Below are 26,349 nucleotides of genomic sequence, written 5' to 3'. Positions count from 1 at the left end.
GGACTCGGGATAATGTGAATAGTTTTATATAAATTCTGCACCTACTAGCCCTACCGGCAGTTTTACCGGACCGGCGTAGTGGCTCTGGTAAAGGTGTATAAATAGCGGAGGGAGCCAAATATACATCAAGAGATGATCATCAAGAAAGAAACATTTCCAAATGTACAAGACTTACCTGTTTTATCAAGCGTCTTCGTCGTTTCAGCCAAAAGATGTTCCACTGCTGGACAAAGTCACCAAGAATTTCTGCAGTCCGGTCTTGCGCTGCCCGCACCCAGGTGCATTTTCCAGATCGTCGGTCCACCGAGTGAAAATTACAACAGGTTTTTCAATGTAAAAAGATATTCACTGGATTAAAACTTTTTTATAGTCAAATAAGTCACACAGCTAGGACAGCTAAGGACACTTTAGTTAGAACAACACTCACTGGTACTAGTATGACGATAGAAATAGACCATCAGGTTAGTATTCGATGACTAAGCTGACAAGAAGGTTACTTCGAATCTGTCAATTAGGCTGACGTGCAGTGAAGATTGCAAACTGGTTTCACCGCATTACTTTCTCGGTGTTCTACTATTATACTTGTGTTCCCACCTTAAAATTTTATTATTAATTATTCAAAATTTATTTCTTGATAGAAGTGTACCTAAGTCACCAAATTAAAATTATAAAAAAATACGGTCGTCTTTTATTTTAACCTAACATTTGTAGGTCCTAACATTGACTGTAACAGAAAAAATAATATTAGTAGGCCTATTTTTTTATTTTGTTTTTATATTATGCAACTGTCCGTTATCCGTCCGTTGTCAATACGTTAGCCAGAAAGCCTTAATGACTAAGTATGATAAAATAAAAGAAGCGTTCAGATTGTACATTTTTTATTTTCCAATGCATTACAATACCCATATCTCTTAATAGAATAACATGAATATTGAAAGTGTTGACCATCGGCTTTAATTCGTGTGACGCTAAAATCCTTAAAATTAACTAACGTCTCAAAAGTGATATGATAGTACAAATATCTAACGCAGAATATTTTGCTTCTTTACTTTACAATAGTGAAGGAAAAGTCACAATATACAGTATATTAAAAATCCTATTTTACAATGATGTTGCCAAATAACTTTAAAATGTTCAAGAATGCAAGATATTAACTCCTTTTCTAATGAAAAATGTGCAATATTTTGATTTTAGGAAACCGTGTGAAAGTTTATGTTACACATTTTTATTATTCAAGGAATTTATAGGAATTGCGAAACTTACACTACAGTTATTGTAATAGGTACTGTTTATCTTAATATAGATTTAATTATAATATCTAAATCTTTGAGCTTTTCTCTAAGACGTGATATGCTTTTCGTGTCAACTTTTCTTGAATCTACAGTGTAAATAACAATATTATAACAAAAATTTTATTAAGGAATTGCTTTTGGAGAAAAAACCTTCAGATAAATTAAATAGACGTACAATTTTTTTGCTACAAAAATATAAGTTTTTTATACCAACATACCGAATTTCATTTCATTATCTTTTTTAAAGAAAACTTTGGTGAGTTTTTTGACTAAACGAGTTACGAACGCTCCCGCGAATTTAAGCACTCATCGAATAAATAAAATAATGAATTTTAATTATTTTTAAAATTTAGCTTTAAACAGTGAATCGACTTACAACAACTATATTTTACAATTTAACAAACTTAGCTACAATACAATTTATAATATTTACACTCTCAAAACGTCTACATTTTAAATCTTATATTTAAGCTAGGAACTAAACATAACATATTTCATATTTAACAAAATTACCCTTAACTAATTAGTTTTTGTCATGTTAGAAATATGCGCGTTTTTGCTACCAATATTAGGTGAATGAATAACATTTTATCTAAAGTGTTGCGAATTCTATACAGTTTTAAAGTTTTGCGAAACTTTGCAGTACATTTTCGTGAACAGCATAATACTACTTACAATATTGCTCTCAGTTTCAACGATAGAGAGTTACTATACGTACTCGTAAACCCGCTAAATTAGACTCGGCTTTTGCAACTTTGAAACTGAATAAATAAATATAATTTAGGTGCGTTCGTCTCCCAACGAAATAGGGATGGGGACGAGGCAATTTGCTTCAGATAATTTTCTCACATTCAAAGTTCCAAAAGCAGCGAGTCAGCACCAAATCGACGCTATTCGAACGGCTGAGGCCAGAGCGGCGGTGGGGGCAGCGGGTACATCGGGGGCTATGTGGAGATCGCCAGCGGCGGCCGGTGGCCGTGCGCCGGCCCGTGAGGAGACGTCGCCGGGGGAGTCCCCGCTCCGGGCGAACAAGTCACCTTCCCCATGAACGAACGGATATCATCGAAGTACGCATCCTCGCGCTCGGTATCCGCCGAACTCGGGGAATCCCCGCCCTCCGCCTCGTGCTTCTTCAGATGCCGGTCGAGGTTCGTCTGCTGCCCGAAACACCTATCGCACAATGGACATCGAAAAGGCCTCTCCTTATTATGGATGTTCCGTACGTGTCGCTGTAAATTGGACGAAATGGAGAAGGAGCGCTCGCAATACTTACATTTGTAAGGCTGCTCGCCGGTATGGGTCCTGAGGTGCCGGGTCAAGTTCGCACTTCGGGGGAACACCTTCCCGCAGAATTTGCAGGCGTAGCGGTCTCGTAGCTTCCCAGATCCGGTGCTGAGCTCACGGAATTTGGCGTAAGCGTTCGTTTGCCGGTCCGGCCCATCGGTGCCAAGAAGTGGGGATAAAAAATTGAACGGGCTCGGAACGTACGGCGAGTGGGATGAGTTCAGAATCTCTGACGAGTGAAAGGACGGAAATCGTGGCCGATACATGGCATCGATTATGTTGTTGTGCTGTGGATGGACGGGCATTGGGAATGCAAGAGGGGGTGACACTAACGGAGAATCTTCACGCTTCGGCTCTACGCCTTCAACGTCTACGTCTGTGGTGTCATTTTCTGGAGTCTTGCTACGCTCGATCGGGCTCTCTGGTGGCGAATATGATTTAACCGAAGAGTTGCGAAAGGAACGATCATCATTATCAGCTTCAGATTCTTTGTCACTTTTGCGTGATACTGACAAGTCCAAAGGCTGATCACCTTGATCCTTCTTGGTATCTTCTTCTACATCTGAATATTCAGAGTTCTTATCATCATTGTGAATGTTCTTGGATAGATCTTTAGGAAGAGATGGAGATACTGATTTGTTCCTCTGAACAGCATTGTTGTTAAGTTTCAGTGAGAAATTGAAAGGTGATTTTCGCTTCATTTCATCCCTTGTGAAATTGAATGGTACAATCGGGGTTGGTACGGACATCACAGGTGATGGCCGGTGTTGTGATAAATCATCAGTTGAATCGGGAGATTGTTTAGTATATGCTGGTCGTGGTTTTGGTGTAATCCTGTCCGAGTTTTCATTAATCCTTGTGGTATCAAACTCCATGTCCTTGCTTTTCTTGGTTTCATCAAGAGAATTTGAGCTGTCGATACTTTTTACGGACATACGTCCTTCTTGTTGTTTGGATGCCATATTAGCGTTTGAGAGAGCAATATCGTGTTCCATGGCCAAGCGTGCGCCTTGGACATTGAATAAAAGAGGGTTGAATAGATCTGGCTGACAAGCGGCAGCAGCAGCCGAGAATAGAGCTGGGTAGTGTGCGAATGTGTTGTAAGGGAGCGGTAGCTGCGGTCCCCTGTACAAGGGGAACGGGTTAGCGTTGTTGTGATTATTCATTGCCACGTTTGGCAGCGGCGGTATCTGGGGAAGTCCTTGAGGCATTTGTCCTCGCAGATTTACTGATGCTGCTGCAGCAGTTTCGCAGAACCGCTTGTGTTTAGTCAGCGAAGCGTAGGACGTAAAGGATTGTCCGCATTTGCCGCACTCGACCAGAGCTCGGCAGGCGACGTGCATCCGCTTGTGCCGGCACAGGTTTGAAAACTGGGTGTACGACTGAAAATGATAAAAAAAACAATGGTTAAAACAACAGAATTGTAAAAAAAAATAACCAGGACAACAATTTTTACTTGATGAATTTGTAAAAATTTGTTACGAGTAATAACTTACAAAGTTAATATCATTGCATTTAGATTAACTGCTAAAGCAAAACTAGATGAATATGATTTCAAAATAATTCTTCATAAAGCATAGCTTTATTTCACCGGGTAAATCACCATCACTTCCCGAGTAACTATCTAAAAGGCTCTGACAGATTAGCAGAAAGATAATTAGAATCCGCAATAAGCAGCTGATGCTCAACAAAAAGTAGCTAAAGATACTGACCTTGAAGCAGACCTTGCACTGGAAAGGCTTGACGCTGGAGTGGATATGCGTGTGCTGCTTCAGGCCGGAGGAGGTGGCGAAGGTCTTCCCGCACTCGGGACACGCGTGGCTGCGGGCGCCGACGTGCTGCGCGCGAATGTGGCGCTGGAGGTTGGAAGGATCGGTAAATACCTGAAATAACATCAGGTTTCGGACAACGTGAAACGCTATGTTACAACGTCACTAAAGGAATACTACTATTCAAAAAACTGAAGAGTGTAAAATGAGAAGAAAGGACATTTTTGAATATAACATTTATGTGAATAAAATATTTGTTTTTGAGTTCCCTGCATTTGTACATCCTTCAGTTTCTTTCGATATCTACCTTAACTTTGTATTTAAATCTAATGTTGTCTTCTGCGTTAATGGTTACTTAAAATTCCTTATCCTTGAGACTAATCATGGTCCTCTAATTTTGCACTTTGCTGTGAAGCCTGCACTAATTTTAGGGGATTTTTCCTAGTGCGCGCGAGCACGTAATTTGAAATACTCTACAAGACTATGACGGTATGGGTATATGCTCTTTAAATCTATGGTTTTAAATTCTCTATTCAACTGCGCAACCATACAAAAAATGCACACCTTAGGGCAGTTCTCGCACGGGTATTTCCCGATATCTGTGTGCGCGAGCGCGCGGTGCGAAGCAGCTCACAGTGGAACGCATTGTTTTTGTTTTTTACTATTATTTACGACTACTTTTGTTTTCTGCATTTATAACTTAATATCGGTCTTATGTTCTCTAACCTATGGTTGAAATTCTCTAGTCATCTACAAAGAGTGCACACCTTAGGGCAGTTCTCGCATGGGTATTTCCTGATGTCGGTGTGCGCGAGCGCGCGGTGCCGAAGCAGCAGCGCTCGCGAGCTGTATGCTCGGTTGCACAGCTCGCAGTGAAACGCATCTTATTATGGTCTTTAAATTTTATAGGCTACTAGCTTTCCGCCCGCGGCTTCGCCCGCGTGGAATTTTGTCTGTCACAGAAAAACTTTATCGCGCGCGTCCCTGTTTCAAAAACCGGGATAAAAACTATCCTATGTTCTTTCCCGGGACTCAAACTATCTCTATGCCAAATTTCATCAAAATCGGTTGCGAGGTTTAAGCGGGAAAGCGTAACAGACAGACAGACAGACAGACAGACAGACAGACAGACAGACAGACAGACAGAGTTACTTTCGCATTTATAATATTAGTTGGGATGGTTGAAATTCTCTAGTCATCTACAAAGAGTGCACACCTTAGGGCAGTTCTCGCATGGGTATTTCCTGATGTCGGTGTGCGCGAGCGCGCGATGCCTAAGCAACAGCGCTCGCGAGCTGTATGCTCGGTTACACAGCTCGCAGTGAAATACATCGTTTTTGACTACTATTATTTACGTCTACTTTTGTTTTAACTTAATATCGGTCTTATGTTCTCTAACCTATGGTTGAAATTCTCTAGTCATCTACAAAGAGTGCACACCTTAGGACAATTCTCGCACGGGTATTTCCTGATGTCGGTGTGCGCGAGCGCGCGGTGCCGAAGCAGCAGCGCTCGCGAGCTGTATGCTCGGTTACACAGCTCGCAGTGAAACGCATCTTATTATGGTCTTTAAATTTTATAGGCTATGGTTCAAATACTCTAGTCGTCTACAAAGAGTGCACACCTTAGGGCAGTTCTCGCATGGGTATTTCCTGATGTCAGTGTGCGCGAGCGCGCGGTGCCGAAGCAGCAGCGCTCGCGAGCTGTATGCTCGGTTACACAGCTCGCAGTGGAACGCGCCGGCTGGCTGCGCGTGCGCTTGGATCAGGTGGCGGTCGAGCCTGGAAGGACCAAAAGATGTTATTGAAATTACAAAAATATTATTTTTTTAACGGATAGTTCAGAATCCTATGTTCAGAACCCGATGACCAGAACAATCAGATTAGAAATCCGAAATTCTGGACTATAAATAGTAGGCACATAACTTAAATGAGTAGTTAACAAGCTACTGGTTTATCGTTTCATTTCAGTTCAGTTCAGTTGTGTAGTTAAAACATAAATTCAATGCCGTAAAGGTACCTACTCGTACACTGTGTTATTAATTTAACAGATTAATTATGTCCATAGTTTTATTTAGTTCGCTATTCTTATTAGCTATAACGACTACAGCATTTAAAGTAATAAGTTTAGATAAGCCGTTTCTCGTGTAAAAATAATACTGGTAAGTACATAGATTTACCAATATATCTACGTAAGAACCTTCAAACAACTTGTCTCTGCCTGAGAACGATATCCTTCACATGATGAAATTTTAATAGCCTAATATACACCTTAGCCACTTAAATAACGTTTAGCAAAACTAGTACCCGCACTAAAGGTACCAGTTCCTGTGTAGATACCGTAATATTAAATACAAAAATATCAATCTCATTAAAACCACAAAATCACTACAGACATACTTATTACATGCAGTTGCAGGTCACATGTCAAATTTACCTGCCCTTTAAATAAACTCGACTATGCACCGAATTTCACAATTGACTTTTTAAACTACCATTAATCAATCATACTCCCAAAAGCTTAACAACCTGCACAATTATTATGATCCGCTATGTCGAAATACGTTACAGTTATTGATAAATAGCTCACAATTCTTAATAGCTACAATAGGTGTTATTAAAGTTACATAAATTTAACTTAGATTATTATAAAGATATCTTTAATTGCTATATCTTCGGCCGACGTTAATTTACGTTTTCAATCGAAGGTACGTATCACTTCAATCAACGTCTCTATTAGAAAGTGAGAAGCGCTAACTAACTCGAGCAAGTAAAACAACTCGGCGTCTAGCAGGAAAGACAAAGTCATAACATCTATATGCATCAGGATCGCCTACGCAGGAATAAGTTACGACCGCTCGCCCCATACATAATTCAAACATGTTTCGGTTCCACCGCAAATGTATGTATTCATTTTTGCAATAAATTCAGCATGTACACGTTTTATGAGCAAAATTTGCAATGTACGCGGAATAGCCAGGACTTTAATCAAATTCATCATCTCTATGCCTCAATGTAGGTCACGTCTGTGGCTGTATGGAGTTACAAATTCAAATTGAGGGTCAAGAAAATCCTGTTAGCACTGTCATAGTAAGTTACTCGAACATTTTGATGGAAAACGTATATCATTTGCAAAAACGGTCTCGGTGACTCTCCTTGGCATAACTGGTCTACCACACGCAACCCTCGACGCCTGCGGCGGTTTTCTAATGTGGCACCTGTTGTGCGTTGCCACACGTTAATTGGTGTTAGAGCTGATTACATCGCTGATTCGGTACGGTGTTGGGAGCAAAATGGTGCTGCGTGAGTGGAGATGTGTTCTGAGATACTCGAAAGCTCCTGCGACGTCAAGTAGATGAGATGACGCGTTTTCACTCTTGCGGACGGCAGGCCCGACGCCGTATCTTTTAATTAATCTCAGGAATAAAATCTACCGTCAGTAATGGTTCCGTCGCTTACATGCTGTCTACTCCATTGCGTAGTCGTACCAGTCCTACGCGGAGAGAGGAGAGATTTCGTACATCGTTAGATCGAGTGTTTCGTTTAGTACAGGTACTAGGTCTACGCTTGTTAGTCTAGAAACGGTCAGTTACCAGTATGTTAAGTGAGCCAAGTAATTTGGTCGATGTAAATTTTCACAGATGGCGTATGAATAAAATCGTGGAATTTGTGGAGATATACGAGTAAATTGGTGTGGTAATAAAATTTGTCTGACTGTAGCATTGATTGGTAAAGAATAAAAAGGTTTAATAGTATCGAGATGTAATTAGATGGATTCTATTAGATGTAGCTATCTTATAGAGGCACGCAATGCGTAGCCCGAGGGCTACTTTGCAAGAGGCGATATCTGCGCTGGCGATCTTCAGCAACCGGTCGTATATTTTTTATTATTACCGCAGCTGCATAACAACATCTAAGTAAACGTTTGTAACATGGATCGATTGTGTACCCTCTAATAGCATGTTGCGTAAGCCTTCAGGTGCACAATTGAAAGTGGCAGCGTATCTTTGACAACGGACTGGACCATTTTACCGGCGCTGGTTACCTTGCCGCCTTATCAGCGATCTCTCGTTTCTTTTTCAGTTTTGTTTTTGCTGTCCAATTTATAGATGGCGAATGATATTGATAGTGCGTTGTGTTTTGTTTTCGTTTGAATATTTAAATGAATACTGATAATTATCTGCCCGTTCCGTCATAATTGCTTTGATAAGAATTGGAACAATAGAAATTGAGTTGAGCAAAATGTATTGCAGATTTTGCATATCGGTAGATATACATAAATATTTTAAGAGTTTAGATTGTAGATAAATAAATGTATGACAACAAATAGACGTAGAAAAGTTCCATGAGTATCTACTATTGATTCAAATCAAAATTATAAGAAAAATAGACCGCCTTCCACGAGACATCGTGTGAGCTTTAAAAAAGCCCCATAACAAAATAACTTTTACACATGAACTCACACAGAGTTCACAAATACTCTGTAAACTCTTGTAACAACGTTCTCCAAATCAATCCACGTGCCATAGCAATCTATAAACCCAATTCTAATAGAGATTGCTCACATTTTCATTACAATTGCTATCAGATGCCGATAATCGTATAAGGTGTGACCTGACCATTCGGCTGCAGTGACGAAAGCGGTGGAAGAAAGAGATCCGAGGAGATTACAATTGGTTTCACAACCTGCGAGTAGGGTAACCAAGATTCGGATAAATAGTGGACTGAAACAAGTAGTTTAAAAAAAAAATTTTTTATGCACTGTACAAAATCAAATACCCTAACAAAATTTTCAGATTACGTCAAATGAAATGAAGTTTTACAAGATTATAGATTTTTTATGTCACGGTTAACAAATAAGTAAATAATGTCCATGTAAAGTCATTTTCAGCCATAGGTTTTTTGTCTAGAACTTCTATTTAAACAGTCAGAAAAACGCAAAATAGTCTTAGCAATTAAAATATAATTTCAGTTCTATTCCGATTTTTGTTGGCAAAATGTAATTTTAGGTTCTTTTAACAAACTCAATGTTTTACCTTGAATAAAAACTGAAGCTTGTGCAACCTTGTCCGCTTATTTTCAGAAGTGTGGTGACTATTTGTGTGATGCATTACGCACCAATGGGTATTAGGGACACGCGTGACAGTATTATGAGATATCGATAGATCAGCAGATGATGTATGTGCTCAATGGAAAACGTTTTGAAATCACCGTGAAGGTCTCGTATCATGTTATGCGGTAGTAAAGACAACAAAGAATTTAAAGTAACCTTCATGAAGCATTTATTGGCATTTGAAACTAAACTCATTTAAAATGAAAAAAAAACTGTTGAATTTTTGAGTTAATGATCTATAAGCTTGAGTAGACGAATACAATTGACAGCTTTTGTTTATGTTTGTAACAAAAAGCACAGGTAATTACCGATCGATCTCCGAGTGTCCTATAAAATGTTGGAACGTTTAAAACAATAGTGATGGCGCGATAAGCGAGGATACTTTGAACGGTGCATGTCGATAATCTCGAACGCGTGCATTATTGATGAGAACGACGCCGCTTCAATAGAATATGATGACACACGCCATTACGGCCTTCCACCGCTTGTCACATTGATAATAAATTCACTATACAGCCGTTCGTGATGAGGCTCTTAGTTTAATGCTCTGATTTTATCAGCGAAACTTTTACAAACAGCTGTTGGAAACCCATCGATATTGGGTTAATTTTGGAACTAACTACATTCAATATAAAAAACAAACGTAGCTTTGGATGTACTTTAAAAAATATGTTTTGCAATGCCATAGAAATATTCACATGTTTATTAAAGTTGATTGAAAATATTTCTATCGAACAGCATCAGGCAGTCGATGTTTAACATAAAAATGTTTTATGTAACGCGCTAGAGGATAGGCATCAGAATGTATGAGATGCCGCCGCCCCGTAACAAATCATCGTCGCGCTATCGAACGAGCACATCTCTACACTGAATAAATCGTGGACCGTTCCAGGCGGCCAAATGATATTAATGGCTGGAGGTTAATAGTTTGAAGACGTTTGAATTGATCGACTTCTGCATCTTTGAGTGGTCTGGTCCGAGATAACGCTTGAATGGTGGAGGTAAGAGCATAAGAACTGTTAGTAATTTGTCACGGCTCTCAGTGACGGTATGTGCAAAAGGATGAGATCATTTTTAAGTAATAATAACATATTATACGGATTACGGATGAAGAACTTTTTTAAATATTTGCGGCAATTTGAGCCTAATTATTATTAGCGTTTTTGTTTAGACTCCCAATTGGTATATTCGGGTTTAAAACCCACTGAGATAAATGTCTTCATAATGTGTACACTCATCGTTATAACGTTAAAAGTTTTAGGAAGAATCAAGTAAGATTCGGATTCCTCGTTGTGGTTAAAAAAATCTTGCCAAATTACAACCCAAAAAACGTTTTTTAAAACCCTGATTGGAAGAAATAAATTACTTTCATGACTTTCATTGTGGTGCAGCACTTGAAAGGCTTTTTTTACCTTTTGGCCAAAAACCACATTTGCTCGGGTAAATAATAGAAATATCCAGCAAATAAAGAAGGTAAATACAAGTACTTACACATCGATATTAGGGAAAGGCGCATCGCAGAATGAGCACCGGGGCTCGACGTCCTCACGCTCCTCGTCGTCGCCTGCCTGGGAGGAGTACTTGTTGCTGGAACTCTGGTGTTCTGGAAGTACAAGACACAATCTAATAAGTTTTTTTGATGCAGTAAAAGGCAAAGGCATAATGGTTATACAGCCATGTGTTTCAGTATACGCTTTATATTTCAATAAGGTCAGGTTTTTATGATAAAATCTTTGCTTTTTTAAATTCTTTCTCTACAAGCAAAAGGCGTTTAAATAAGGGTCGTTTTTTCTATAATCATAGAAATTTCTATAGTTGGAAAGCTAATAATTCAAATAGCTACAATTCTACAAATCGCATGATTTGTTTTAAAAGATAAATAATGTGCCGAAACCTTGTCTTATTTGCAATGAAATCGTTTCTTCACATCGTTAAGTATGTTTAAACTTTCTTGATTCGACACATCTAAATATTGTATGATATTTGATTTAACTGCGATATTTCAATACATAGTTGCATATTGACTCAGATTCACGGAATCACGAGTTCGGAAAGTTTATTCAATATCTGGTAGGTAATGGAATTCCGATATCAACATGGATTTCCAAATGCACCATCCGCCCACTCCTGAACGGTATGCCAATAGTATTTTGCGTACATTTCTCTGGATCGAGTACGACGTATTTGCAAAATTATGATAAATAGACAAATACAGGTTGTCAGACAAAGGCCTCCAAAAAAATTTGACAGTGGATTCATATATTATAATGAGTTGTTTTGTGAGTTTGTTTGTTTGTATCCTAATCTCAGAAAACTGGCCCGATTTGAAAAAATATGTATAGCTCATTTATCGAAGAAGGCTACAAGGCTATAAATATACATCATCATCACGCTACAAGCAATAGGAAAAGAACATCAATGAAAAAAGTTGCCGGAAAAAAATATTCAAACGATTTTTACGCATACGGAGTCGCAGGCACAGCTTGTTTATTGTATTTGCCAAGGGTAAGTTCATAAAGGTCTACTTTCCTCCCGAAGACGAGGATTGATCATTGGCTTCTTTATTCGCGAGGCGGTATGTAAATCATAGGAAGGCTGCAATTAAGCGCGCGCACTCGGATACATAACTCATCGCGATGCTCAAAGCTATGGAGCATAGACACGCGTAATTTGTTATTTATTCAGCTAGGGCGGTAACTTGGTTATGGCCATTGTCTTCTATGAATAAAGAACAATAAATATAGGGTGGTGAAGAACTAGCAAAAACTTAACAAGTACCTTTAATACCTTTTCAACTGTTTCATGATCTGAATAAAACAGATCATGAAACAGTTGAAAATCAGGATTATTTTATCGGGAAATTCATCATTGCATTTTTACGGTTCTGTAGTCCTAAAAAGAAACCCTAGTTTTGTCATTTTTTATTTAGTTCTAATTACATTGCATTGCTACATTCAAATGAGCTTTTACAAATTAAAGCTTATACAGTCAGTATTCTGCTCTCTCCATGAGAAAATTCATTAAGCATTATGAAAACGTGCTGGTTAACATTTTTAGAACCAGTAAAATAGAATTAGCATTTTCATCTCTATCCACCTCAGAAACAATTCAAAATCTATGACTTCCTCTAGCACCAAAGCTCTCAAGACAACGCAATGGGCGCTACATTATACGCGTACTGGTTCTAGAAAAGTAGCAATACAATTTAATTCGCTATTCAAATACATCGCTTGTTTCACACTCTGCCTAGGGCGGTGTTTGAAATATTTCACGAGTGTTGCTGGCATCATCGGCTAACGGCGCAAATCCGGTACGCGTCACGATCACTTAGCAATTGTGATCAGGAAACAATCAGTTTTATCTTCATCAGATGTCATAACTCTTGACTACACATGTAAAATGATACAGGTATTTTTGGACAGTCATTGATTGAGCTGTTGATTTTTGGTGGAAAATATTTTGTCAATATAAAGTAGACCGGTTAAGAATTACTTACTTTTAACAAAATGAGCTCAAACTCGCGTATCGATTTTGACTATTTTAATTAGAAAATTATGAACGAATGAATAATTATGGTACAATGTGTTGAATCAATATAAATTAGGTAACACCAATTTAAAGTATCTTCATAAAACGAACTCAGCTATAGGGACGTGTATAAGCGCCTGGAAAAGGCCTTAGTACTGAATTAAAATGATTTGATTTCATTCGATCTTTAGGTAACTTATTTAGTCTCCACTGCCCCTAGTAGAACACAACCCTCTAATTATCCGAAGGCATACGAAGTCGGCCTGCACAAAGACCTACTCGTAGATCAATACCTAAATGGCAAAAATCAATTCAACATCGAATAAAATCTGACATTTGAACATTGAAATGAGATGTGCGTTCCCTTCGAGAGGCCACTGTGGAAAACGAAGGTTTCGTATACATAAAGATTTAGCAGAACCTCTAAAACAAATGTAGCCAGAATTATAAATTTGTAGGTGTTGTAAGTTGGACGCTACAACTCGCCGAATGTGGTCCCTCAGATGAACTATGTCAAATACCAAATTACTGAATCTGACCAAATAAGATGATTTTGATGAATGGTAATATTTAGGAGGTAAATCGTAGGGCAACATACGAAAATAAGAGCTCTGGATAGTTACTGCAAATGAAGAAAATTCAATCTGACGATGGGCCCTCAGTTCCCCAGTGCACAAAATTTACTTTAATGCTACAAATTGGAACTTGAGACTAAGTTTCTTTGGAAAGGTTTTAATTTTAGCAGAAGTAGCCACAATGCTACCCTGAGAGTACAGGGTTTATATATTCTACTAGTACAGAATAAAACCTCTAGTAAAGTGAGCCCTCGGGCCACACGTTTCAGAAAAAAGTTATCATATTTAGAGACAAGGTGGAAGGTGTATTAATTTACACATAATAATATAAAAACGTAGTTATTTCGTAGTACAAACTTAAGTATCTGTGTGGTGTGTAAATATTTACTTTCTTGAAATAAAACTGATTCATTTATACGTGAACAAAATATTCGTATTAGGGTAACCACACATCAGAAAATTAACGGAAAGTGATGGAAAAAATAAATAAGTACACATTTATTTTATAAATTATTTATTTATTAGAACATAGAACGTTACCTTTTATAAAAACACGTAAACATAACGTAGCTCTTTCTCGCATAAATATTTATAACTTTGTACATTTTAAAGCATGTAAACCTTTGCAAAAGAGGCTGGCAATAGTGTGCGCTGCTTCTTCTCAGGACTGGCCCATTTATTGTCCTGAAGCAGTGGTAGGGTTAATACTGGGACGTGTAAAAGTGCTTTTTTAGCCTATTTACAGAAATAAATGAGTTTTATGAGTTTCTCCTAGAATCAAAACACTATGTGGTACGATCTGCACACTTGTATAATAAATTTAACAAGCTTATGAACTAAGCTTGCAAAATGAATCTTACGACTTTGCTGAAAACTTTGAGCTATGACAAGACTGAAACATTTTTACATGAAATAAACTAAGGCCCGGTTTTTTGATTCGTGGTTAAAATAGCCAACGGTCAAATTTGACAGATGTCAAATGACAAGTGGTTAAATTTCAGAAAAAAATGTTTTTCGTACAATGGTTAGCTCGACTTTTAGTACATTTTTAAATTATTTGTTTACATTTTGTTAATATTTAACCATTAGTGGCAAAATTTAACAATTAGTTATTTTAACTAAGAATCAAAAAACTGGGCCTAAGGTAAAGTTAAAAATTTAAATCGAATATAATTTACAATACAACGTGCTCCTTTTGTTTTCCGGAAATTTTAGGGGTATCCCAACTAATATTATAAATGCGAAAGTAACTCTGTCTGTCTGTCTGTCTGTTACGCTTTCCCGCTTAAACCTCGCAACCGATTTTGATGAAATTTGGCATAGAGATAGTTTGAGTCCCGGGAAAGAACATAGGATAGTTTTTATCCCGGTTTTTGAAACAGGGACCCGCGCGATAAAGTTTTTCTATGACAGACAAAATTCCACGCNTTAATACTGGGACGTGTAATAGTGCTTTTTTAGCCTATTTACAGAAATAAATGAGTTTTATGAGTTTCTCCTAGAATCAAAACACTATGTGGTACGATCTGCACACTTGTATAATAAATTTAACAAGCTTATGAACTATGCTTGCAAAATGAATCTTACGACTTTGCTGAAAACTTGGAGCTATGACAAGACTGAAACATTTTTACATGAAATAAACTAAGGTAAAGTTAAAAATTTAAATCGAATATAATTTACAATACAACGTGCTATTTTTGTTTTCCGGAAATTTTAGGGGTATCCCAACTAATATTATAAATGCGAAAGTAACTCTGTCTGTCTGTCTGTCTGTTACGCTTTCCCGCTTAAACCTCGCAACCGATTTTGATGAAATTTGGCATAGAGATAGTTTGAGTCCCGGGAAAGAACATAGGATAGTTTTTATCCCGGTTTTTGAAACAGGGACGCGCGCGATAAAGTTTTTCTGTGACAGACAAAATTTCACGCGGGCGAAGCCGCGGGCGGAAAGCTAGTATTCTATAAATAAAAACTAGTTAAAGAGTCTTAGGAATATTTGTTTCTAAAAGCATATTTTTGAAGATATTGTGGATTCTAGATTTAGAAGATACCTAGTTGATTTAGATTATAGTATCATCAATCTATTTCCTTATTTTTTTCAAAATTGTCATCTAGTCTTTTTGTGCAGACTTTTTATTGATAAGTGTATGTAAATTATGAATTATTTCAGTGAAAAATTAAGCTTTTAAATAATTTCGTATGAAAAAATAAGTCGCTATCCAATCATTATCTGGATCTGAAATTTATTTTATTTGAACAAAGACACATTTCAATATTACAATATCAGATAAAAAAAAACAGTTGAAAACACGCGACAAAAAAAAATTGAAGCAGTTTTGAGGTCAAATTTCGGAAGAAAATAATAAAAAAAAGTAGCTCACTTAGGGTCAAATGGACGAACTTGTATTCTTATAACACCGAAATAGTACAATTCTATCTATATATATCTATATATATAAAAATGAAACCCGTTTTCCGTTGTCACGACATAACATGAAAACGGCTTGACCGATTTGGCTGATTTTTTTTTGTAGTTTTCTAATACTCTGTACAAGGTTTTTACGGAAAAAAATATAAAGAAAATCTCTACGCTAAGGCGGTACGAAGTTCGCCGGGTCAGCTAGTAATAAATAAAAAGTAAAAAAACTAAAACCCAACTACGACAAAAAACGACGATGAAAAAGTATAAAACAAGATTTTCAGAATACTGAACTACAGTATTATGGTACCATCGAACTGGTCTGATGATGGAAGGTGGCCATAGGAACTCCTAAACGAAACGGCGGAATCGCATCGAGTTGGGGTTCATTGGATTTGTTTTTTCGATCACTTTAGTGCTAGATGATTTAGTGCAGTAATTAAAAGCGTGTTTTTAGATTTTTTTACTATTGATTGTAATAAATTAAATTTCAATGGAGGCATAGCTTAATGAATGTATAAAAATGGATTGGTCGAGTGTAATGTCAACAAATTTTAATTTTAAATCGTCATAAGTAATTACACGGTCATTTATGAATGCGTGAGATCTATAGTGACCTAGGCAATTAGGAGTAGCTCCTGGAATAAATTCAATTGCACCAATGATCTTATAAAATGTTGTTTTAACTTTAATTGTTCGTGGAATGTTGCCTAACTTTTGTTTCTCTGTCTGATTCAAATCAAAAGAAATTAATTTTGAAATGTGATATTTGTAANCACAAGATGTTGTTCTCTTTTATGAAATTTGTTAGTACTAAGGTTGAATTATTAAATAATCACTGTTAAATGTGATTAATTTATCACTTTCACCGCGACTGCCGGGAATTATTCATAATAACCGGTTATTATTAATAATTTTCATTTTATCACATTAACCGTAACATATATATTATAATCAAAAAATATTTTCTCAAATATGTTAGTAACATTACACTGGAAATTTAAAGACATAAGATTTTCAGTCACTCCGTCTCCACAATATTGTAAAACTATTTCGGCTCGCAGAATGTAAGGATTGGTACTTACGTCTTTGGTATCAATCAAGCATTTTATATACTTTGAAATTATATTATCCTCATGGCCATCAGGCAGTATTAAACTTCGAATATTTTCATTCTCAGTATATCCTACACATAAAAGAAACATTGCCGAATCAAAGGCGCAAGTATTTATCACACTAATAATTTTGTCCGCAATCTTTAAAGGTTGACTTAAGTTACCATTTTTAATAAACTTTATTTTGTTGAAACTTTGTGAAGAACTTTCTCTACCTTGGTCTCTCCAATTTTCAATGTAAGATGGGTTATCTGCAAAAATAGAATCCCTTGAAAACATTTGACTTGATTCCAGAGACACCTTTGGTTTTTTTACCATTTTACGGTGTGTCCGATTGCAAACAATTTTCCGCGTCTTGGTATGCTTTGGTCCACGTGAAAGTGTTGCTTTGTTTTTTTCGTTTAAATTCATGTCACTGAATGCTGATTTTATTTCCCCGTTCAAAAATTCTGAATGTACTTTAAAAAATTCGTCAACTCTATACCTTTGAACTTTTGATTTAAAAACAAGGTTCTTCAAAGTTTTAAAATAGCTTTCAACACCCGAAGAAGATGGAGCTTTGTTTTCTGAATTATAAATAGCACAGAGCAAATTTGACAACAGCGGTAATTTAACTAACAATCTTCTAAATGTAGGGATAAATGCTGGATAGTATAATAAATTTTTGTTCGTTTGTATGTTTTGGCCTTGACTCTTCAATTTTGTATTTTCGACAGCTTTATCAAACCAGGCAATAAATTCTAAATCCTCTGTACTATCATCATTAAACTCGTCTAATTCGCAACAGTCATTTTCAGCTTCGTCTGCAGGCATATCTTGGTCCTTCAGTTTTTCGAACAACCTTTCGATGCTTCTTTTAGCTGCTATGTATTCGCTGTCATTATCGTCATCGGTTACGCTAAGACTAACTTCAATTATATCAAGAATTAATTTTTTTGTAGCTTCAAAGTTCTCCATTTCTTTAATTAGTACGATGCACCGGATGTAGAAATATTTGATTTTGCTATCTATACCTTTCTTAAAACATGTCAGATTGTGCAATGTTTTAATAAAATGACTCGTATCCAGTCTAATAAAAGTATTGGGTTTATTTGAAGAGGGGCTTACCAATACACGGAACATTTTTTTTAAATAATCTTTTGTAGAACTGAACGCTGTAAAAGCATGAACACAAGCTAAAATTATTGCCGAAGAATCGTCGGTTATAATTTCATGTGGTGGACATGATATGAAACTTAACCAGTTTTTCAAACACTTTGATATGGATTGTTGATCATGTGCGTCTGTGATCATTTGAAATGTCGGCACCGATTTAAGTTTTTCATTAGCGGTAATTAGTCCTACATATAAAAATAACCTTTTTGTGGCTATTGTACCGTCAGGTAAGGTGATTTTTTTAAAGAAAGAACCTGTTGCATCTACTGTTATAGTGATTTTACGGAATTTCTGAAAATAACAATTATAATATTCAATTTGCTGATTACTCCAATAACATAAACGAAAGCTTGGGTGCACACAAAGCTCACGTATCACGTCTGCTAAATTATCTTCGCTTGGGGTTTTTGCCATACATAACAAAGACATAATAGGGTTTGTGTCACGTAATTGTCCCATTCTATTCTCATATCTAATTTTTCTAAGAGCACTCATACTTGGTACAACAGGGCAACTGACTTTCTCATCTCCCGACACAAATTTAGATGTTAATTCTTTATTTACCACAACCGCTGGTTTATAACGTAATTCTTTAGCCAACTGTTGTCTTCTGTATGTTGTTAATCTGGACTTGATTTTCGGATTATGTTTGAAGGATTCATGAAAATTACGAACTATACAGTTACATGTAATATATTTATCAGTTCTTTTGGAACTTGTGATTCTGATTCCAGCATTACATTGTGAACACTTTCCGATTAAATTGAAACTGTCGTCCCGAATACTACTTTTTCTCAATGACCACGTACAAGGTAACTTTGTTCTCATCCATATTTTTTCTTTGATCATGGAACTCCATTTAAATTTTGGTAAAGTTTTATACTTTTGATATGAACAACTATCAGACCTTCTCTTATATGCATATAATGGCTCAATTTTTTTCAAGTCATATGTGTCTAAATAGAACGAAAATTCTTGTTGTTGTTTAAATTCACTTTCTAATTCTTTGGTGAATGAATTATCAGTATCGGAATATGTACAGCTTATTGTATTAATTTCATCATTTGAATAGGCTTCTCTCTCCATATCAGTAAAAAGTAATTTCGAATGGTGCCGTTTATATGCCGAATATAAGGCTAATGGTGACATTTTGTGTTCTATTTCTCGCGACATGATAGAAAAAATTCTGTCTGAAGAACGAATCGGTCGATTTTTCGATTGGTCAAAATAAGCTGAGTTTCGTTGAAATAAATCTCTTATTTCTTCGTGACTTAACAATGGTTTACGACCCCTGCCTCCATGGCCACTAACACTGGAAAAACAAGATAAATATTGCGGCATTAGATATTGAGTCTAGGTACAAATGCTACGAAAAAAGTGTACCTACACAACCTATAAAAAAATTCAAGATAAAATATTGTTAAATTGTTCTATAGAGCATAATAAAAAAAATATTATACGGATAACAAAGTCACCCTGTATACCTATAAGCGTAAGTATTGGTAGGTACTTACATGGTCAACAGTAAAATAAACAACGTTGATAACAAATGCATCTTGTGTGCAATGCAAGATACTGATCACTGTTCAAAGAAATAAAATCACACTTTTAAAAATATTTGCCATCGCGCGTTTGATTTTCAACAACAACTTCAAAGAACCGTTACTGACATTGACATTGGGGGGCGCCACCGTCAATACCGGATCGCTGGTTCCGATTTTTGCCATGTTGGAAACTATATAGTTGATCGATAGTGGCGCCTCCCTGTCAATGAGTTTGGTGGGACAGTTCAGTGTACTTATTTCATAAAAAGTCTTTTTCACATTCGAGTTTGAAAGTTATAGAGACGTCCCATAACTAAACCATAGCACAGAATAAGTAATAGTACAGGTACAGAAGGATTACTCCGCAAGACGATTTAAATAAATGCGAGTCTTCCTACGACGCGATACAGTGGAATTCAGCTCGCACAGCACTACGTACCTACAATTTTATTCACCTACAAGTTTTATCTCTTTCTATCGCGTGCCTCTGAACTCTTCTTACGCTGTTAGGGTTGCTGTCTAGTGAAAAAATAATTAATCTACTTATTTGTAATGAGGTACGTATGTAGGTAAGTACGCATTCATTATGGAAAACCTTGGGAGAGGCCTTTGTCCAGCAGTGGACGTAATTTGGCTGAAACGAACGAACGCATTCTGAGCAGTAGTCATGGTAGGTTAGGTTCCTATACTATCCTAAAAATACCTACATGGCCAACATACCTTTCAGCATTTTTGGGAAGCGAAAAAAAGATAAATCCGGTAGATTTCTTTTCGAATTTAAACACCCGAACGCCGCACAATATTTCTTTCTCTTTATGTTCATTTTTAAATAATATTCTCTATATTATCTTCGATCATAGAATTACCTACTACAACGCACGCCAGCGTCCTGACGTGTCCTGTTATTACGGCTGATCATTTCATTCCTAATCATTGTTTATATTAACAATTTTTAAGCTTATTTTTTTCTCAAAATCAAATAGTTTTGTTTTGAGTATCCTAAAAAAATTTAAAATGTGGTTAACATACACAAAATTATTACGGAGAATTTAAGAAGCAAGATATTTCTTTAAATACTTTATATAGCAATGATATTTGAATACAATTTTAAACTGCAAATTTCGTACATAAAATGCTGTAAACTATTTTTATCAAACAATGCGTTGGGCGAGATATTTCTCATGGAATTGATTTTTAGCGTGTGGCCCGAGGGCTCACTTTACTAGAGGTTTTATTCTGTACTAGTAGAATATTTAAACCCTGTACTCTCAGGGTAGCATTGTGGCTACTTCTGCTAAAATTTAAACCTTACCAAAGAAACTTAGTCTCAAGTTCCAATTTGTAGCTTTAAAGTAAATTTTGTGCATTGGTGAACTGAGGGCCCATCGTCTGATTGGATTTTCTTTATTTGCAGTAACTATCCAGAGCTCTTATTTTCGTATGTAGCCCTACGATTTACCTCCTAAATATTACCATTCATCAAAATCATCTTATTTGGTCAGATTCAGTAATTTGGTATTTGACATAGTTCATCTGAGGGACCACATTCGGCGGGTTGTAGCGTCCAACTTACAACACCTACAAATTTATCGTTCTGGCTACATTTGTTTTAGAGGTTCTGCTAAATCTTTATGTATACGAAACCTTCGTTTTCCACAGTGGCCTCTCGAAGGGAACGCACATGAAATGCGCACGGGCACTTTACGACCACACGTCAGAACCTCGGAAGGACCAAACGACCCAAACGTTGCATTTGCCTTTGACACGTTGAATAATTTGGTCACGAAGAGACCCCGCCTTTGCCATTGTCTAACGAGACCGTGATAGTGCGGATGTAATGATATCACCGATAAACTATTGTTTGACATCTGATTTCGTTGCGAATTCAGAGCAAGTTTACGTCAGATGGTCATGATGTTACAAAACTAGCTAATCTAGCACCTAGGGGTTGAATCTAGCAAAGTTATCAATGTATTGCTATGGACAACTAAGGGCATTTCTAAATTAGACGTTTTGAACAGGACGTCATCCGTGCGTTGACAAGACCGCACGCGGAAAATTCTACGGAAAACTACGAAGTACCTATTTTTTTTTGTAATTGAAATAATTTTACACGATGTTTAAAAATCTGTTAAAATATTTCCGATTTAACATTAAATTCAAAATTAAACACAACTAAAAATCGTAATGCATTAAAAATTAAAATGAAATCTAATAAGTTATTTATGGCGTTATTTAGGAAAAACTACCATTGGAAAATATGGTGATTTAGAAATAAAACAACATTGATTTTTAAAATAAGATTGCCCTGAAGTGTGCCAATACTCCTATTCTAAAACGTACCTGCAAAACCGCGGCTCTATGTCAATGGTAACTCGAAGATACGCGATGCACCGGGATGCTCAATCGGAGCACTCCACAGGTCAACCGAACGGTATATGGTGTCAGTATTGTACTGAAGTGTTTGTTACAAATTATCATGGGGGCAGGTCACCCCCACCCCACCTGCGAGGGTTAACATGCTCACTTGACCCGCAACGTGTCGGAAAACTGGAAAGCATCTGACCGTGTCGATTGAATGCTGCGGTTTAAAACGTTAATGATTCATTTGAGGGTTGACTTTGGACAGATGTTGTGATTTGTAAAGTTCGCATGGCAAATGTGGCCAGTTTTGGGTAATTCTCATAGGATATACATTTTTTAAAGTTCATGGTAGCTTGATGTGATCTTCATTCATGCTACTATTCGTATTTTAAGTGAACTATACACACTCAACCGTTTCAAAATCAAAATGTAATGGGAAATTAATAAACTGGCTTCGTAGTTCATATTGTCATATACTTTCTATTTACTGAAAATTTCATAAAGAGTCACTTCTTCACGATTTTTTTTACATTTTGCAGGTTCTGAAAATAACTATTTCAGCAATAAAACTTCCACGGGCCTGAAGCTCTGCTAACACGCACACTGACAATTAAATGCTGATTGTTTGTTGATTCACAGAATGGCCCTAATCAATCAGTGCTCACTAATGTGTACTAGATTCTACAGCGAAGTGTTACTATGCATAGTTTCAATTTAGGTTTTAGTAAAGTAACTAATGTTGTTAAACCAGTAACATAGGTAGCAAAAAAATGCGTTATTGTTTTTGCGTATTAATGTCACATAAAAATACTAAAAGAACTTCTAGAAAAACGTAGAGACGCGTCTACAGAAAACTGTGTATGTTTTTTTTTGTACATGCGACATATCGCAACTACTAACTCAATTTTATCACTAAAAATTTTTATACCCATATCCATTCATTATTTAATTCCCTCGCTACGAGATTTTGGGCCTTGTCAATTATAAAACCAGAAAGTATGGATTTTCACAAAATTTTCAGTAATGCAGTTTTAATAGTGTGATTTTTCAATAAAAATGTACAATCTTGATGTGCTACGATATACACAGTTGATTTAATCATACTGACCCCAAAGTCACATTTAAACATGTCTTTCCTAAATTAATTATTAGAACCCTACATTTCGCGTAGCGTACGCGACGCGCGTTCGTTAGGTTTTCCCACGAGCCAGATGGCGCACGGTGGTCCCGATTTAATAAAACATGGACATTGATGCTAGAAGCACGAAATTTTTTTTGATGGTTACTGCTATGATAACTAATAAGGCAAAAAAATATTACAATCCTACGACGTCTATTTCGTAGTAAAAAAAAATATATAGATATTTTTTGTATGGAAGAAATTACGTTTCTGTAAATTTTTCGAAATTCTTAAACGATGTCAAGATGCCGATCACACATGTTATAAAACAAGTGATTCTGAGTATTTCATGCGAAGATACTTGTCACTTATCTCTGCGTACTTTTGAGTTATCGAGGGTTGAAAAATCGATTTTTTTTATATTAAATATTTCCACGAAAAATTGCCAAAATTACAATATGGTGTATAAGGGACACCTTTGATGACACATAACAACGACTCGCACTCGCGCGCGCTCGTATGCATCAGCTTTTAATAAAATAAAATAAAAAATTAAGGGAAATACTTAATACAACGTTGTATGTATAGGTCCGCTGGCCGTCAAAAAGTAGCGTATACGAGAGGTTACCCAATTTACAATATGTCCATCATTGATAACTCACACAAATATCATCTCTCTCTGAAGGATAACAAGTTTTTTTTGTTTCCAGAAGCTTTTGATAGGATGGAAGCTCATAAATACTCTCTGAAGTGAGAATGAATCTCAAATTGCGATATTGCCATTTTGACAAATTACATGATGTAACTAGCGCTAACGTTTATCTTCAGGTAGACACAGTTTTAAGTTAAAAGATTGTCTACTATTTCACACTGTTTTTCGTTTTGGAACAGTTCTTTGATTATAGGTAGTCGCTAATTTATTATTTTTTTTATTTTAGTAAAAGTTGATGCATACGAGCGCGCGCGAGTGCGAGTCGTTGTTATGTGTCATCAAAAGTGTCCCTTATACACCATATTGTAATTCTGGCAATTTTTCGTGGAAATATTTAATATAAAAAAATCGATTTTTCAACCCTCGATAACTCAAAAGTACGCAGAGATAAGTGACAAGTATCTTCGCATGAAATACACAGAATCACTTGTTTTATAACATGTGTGATCGGCATCTTGACATCGTTAAAGAATTTCGAAAAATTGACAGAAACGTAATTTCTTCCATACAAAAAATATGTATATATTTTTTTTACTACGAAATAGACGTCGTAGGATTGTAATATTTTTTTGCCTTATTAGTTATCATAGCAGTAACCATCAAAAAAATTTTCGTGCCTCTAGCATCAATGTCCATGTTTTATTAAATCGGGACCACTGTGTGGCGGCGCGCGCGCACCGTGACGGTGCCTTACCGATCTTTGCGACGTAACGACAGCACCTGTTGTTTGAAGAACGTATGGCGAATGACGGACTTTTTGGTAAGTTGTTTGTGGGAAAATGAAGTGTGGATGTAGGTACAGTTAAATGAATGGTAAACACTTTGAGACTGTGTAGACTAAAATTTACCGAAATTAAAGCTAAAATCGAATGCTAACTAACAGCTTTGCAAAGCTTAAATTGAAGTATTGAACTGGATTCCAATGATTGTGTCAATACACATTATAGGTACGAAAAAACTTACATAAAAAAACTGATGAAATGAACACTCAAACCTTCTTAATTATCTTTGGTAAATGTTTTGCTCTTCTTATGGAGCATGTCTCATTAAATAAATATTGTTTTCCTAATTAAGTCAAAGTATCGCGAATGAAAAGACTTTATTGGCGTACTTTATCAATGAACTCTGTCTTTGATACGTTTTTTGCAAAGATGTAGGGCAGATAAAGGTTTATCTTATTAAAGTATAAATTATTTTAAGACATTACACTAGTTTACAAACAAAAAGTTTTTCTTTTACCCAAAGATAATTCATATTGGGTATGTTTTCTACCAGCCCCCTTATTACAAAAATATATGTCTCAAATTTTTATCACGTCAAGTTTTTGAGATATCCACATTAACCTAAGTAAGCTGTCTTGTGAGCCGTGTCGGTGTTTCTACTTTATTTTAATTTAAGTATTATTTTAACATTTTCACTTGTTTTAAAATGACACCAAGGCAGTGTAAATTAAGCTCAAATAACTTTTGCTAAGTTAGTGGTCAAATTATATTGTCAAAAAATAAGAGACCAATCACTGAAGCCGTAAAACGGGCCTATTTCTATTACTTTCAAATCTCGTTAACAAACCTGATAAAAATGGGTTTCTGGTNTAAGTAACCTGATTATTACACAATAAACATTTTTTTTCCTCTTCTCGAATGAGAAGAGCCTCTTCCAAAACACCTATGTCAAATACATTAATCAGATCTATGTTTAAGCTGAGAAAACTATATTTTTTTGTTATACTCGTATTCCCGGACTGGCATAATGGATTGCAACATAATTTAGTAAACATTGCGCTATATATGTTACGGTCAAAGTGATAAATGTGAAAATTATGAAAAATCGCCGGTTATTATGAATAATTACCGCGTGATTTGGTAAATGTGATTAATATGAGGTCATTTATGTGTGTATATAACTAAATAGGCGGCTTAGGGGTGGCCCAAGGGCCCCCCCCCGCCGCACCTTAACCTATTTTTCACTTTAAATCAAAACATTATGTTATAGGCATCATGGAAAAGTAATATTATGCAAGAAACATTCCAAACTCATTATGCCAAATTATATTTAATATATCGATGGGTGCCTGGAATAAAGCCGCNACCTTGGGAGAGGCCTTTGTCCAGCAGTGGACGTAATTTGGCTGAAACGAACGAACGCATTCTGAGCAGTAGTCATGGTAGGTTAGGTTCCTATACTATCCTAAAAATACCTACATGGCCAACATACCTTTCAGCATTTTTGGGAAGCGAAAAAAAGATAAATCCGGTAGATTTCTTTTCGAATTTAAACACCCGAACGCCGCACAATATTTCTTTCTCTTTATGTTCATTTTTAAATAATATTCTCTATATTATCTTCGATCATAGAAT

The 26,349-nt window shown here is 36.3% G+C and overlaps 2 protein-coding genes across 8 annotated transcripts; both read right to left on the bottom strand.

Annotated features, from left to right (window-relative positions):
- Nucleotides 1-1,950: 1,950 nt before the first annotated feature.
- On the bottom strand, nt 1,951-11,057 carry LOC114361434 (MDS1 and EVI1 complex locus protein EVI1-A-like). 7 transcript variants are annotated; one of them, XM_028316446.1, is made up of 4 exons: nt 10,949-11,057; nt 5,970-6,126; nt 4,289-4,432; nt 1,951-3,958 (listed from the first exon to the last, which is right to left on the bottom strand). In XM_028316446.1, the coding sequence occupies exon 4, from the start codon at nt 3,917-3,919 to the stop codon at nt 2,237-2,239; it is 1,683 nt and encodes a 560-aa protein (XP_028172247.1). In that variant the 5' UTR covers nt 3,920-3,958; nt 4,289-4,432; nt 5,970-6,126; nt 10,949-11,057; the 3' UTR covers nt 1,951-2,236. The 7 variants fall into 7 exon arrangements, with proteins under 7 accessions (XP_028172247.1, XP_028172250.1, XP_028172251.1 ...); XM_028316449.1 differs by lacking the exons at nt 5,970-6,126; nt 10,949-11,057 and adding an exon at nt 5,786-5,893 and having other exon boundaries at nt 4,289-4,459; XM_028316450.1 differs by lacking the exons at nt 5,970-6,126; nt 10,949-11,057 and adding an exon at nt 5,786-5,893.
- Nucleotides 4,115-18,054, bottom strand: LOC114361429 (transcription factor hamlet-like). Its single transcript, XM_028316435.1, has 5 exons — nt 17,853-18,054; nt 10,949-11,060; nt 5,970-6,126; nt 4,289-4,459; nt 4,115-4,210 (listed from the first exon to the last, which is right to left on the bottom strand). Exons 1-5 carry the CDS (start codon nt 18,052-18,054, stop codon nt 4,115-4,117), a joined length of 738 nt encoding a protein of 245 aa, XP_028172236.1.
- Nucleotides 18,055-26,349: the final 8,295 nt, after the last annotated feature.

Source organism: Ostrinia furnacalis, unplaced genomic scaffold (genome assembly GCF_004193835.3).
Source record: "Ostrinia furnacalis isolate ACB-3 unplaced genomic scaffold, ASM419383v2 OfSCF5700, whole genome shotgun sequence".
Taxonomy (NCBI): Eukaryota; Metazoa; Arthropoda; class Insecta; order Lepidoptera; family Crambidae; genus Ostrinia; species Ostrinia furnacalis.
Note: the sequence above shows the minus strand (reverse complement) of the source record. Positions and strands in the feature narration are given on the sequence as shown.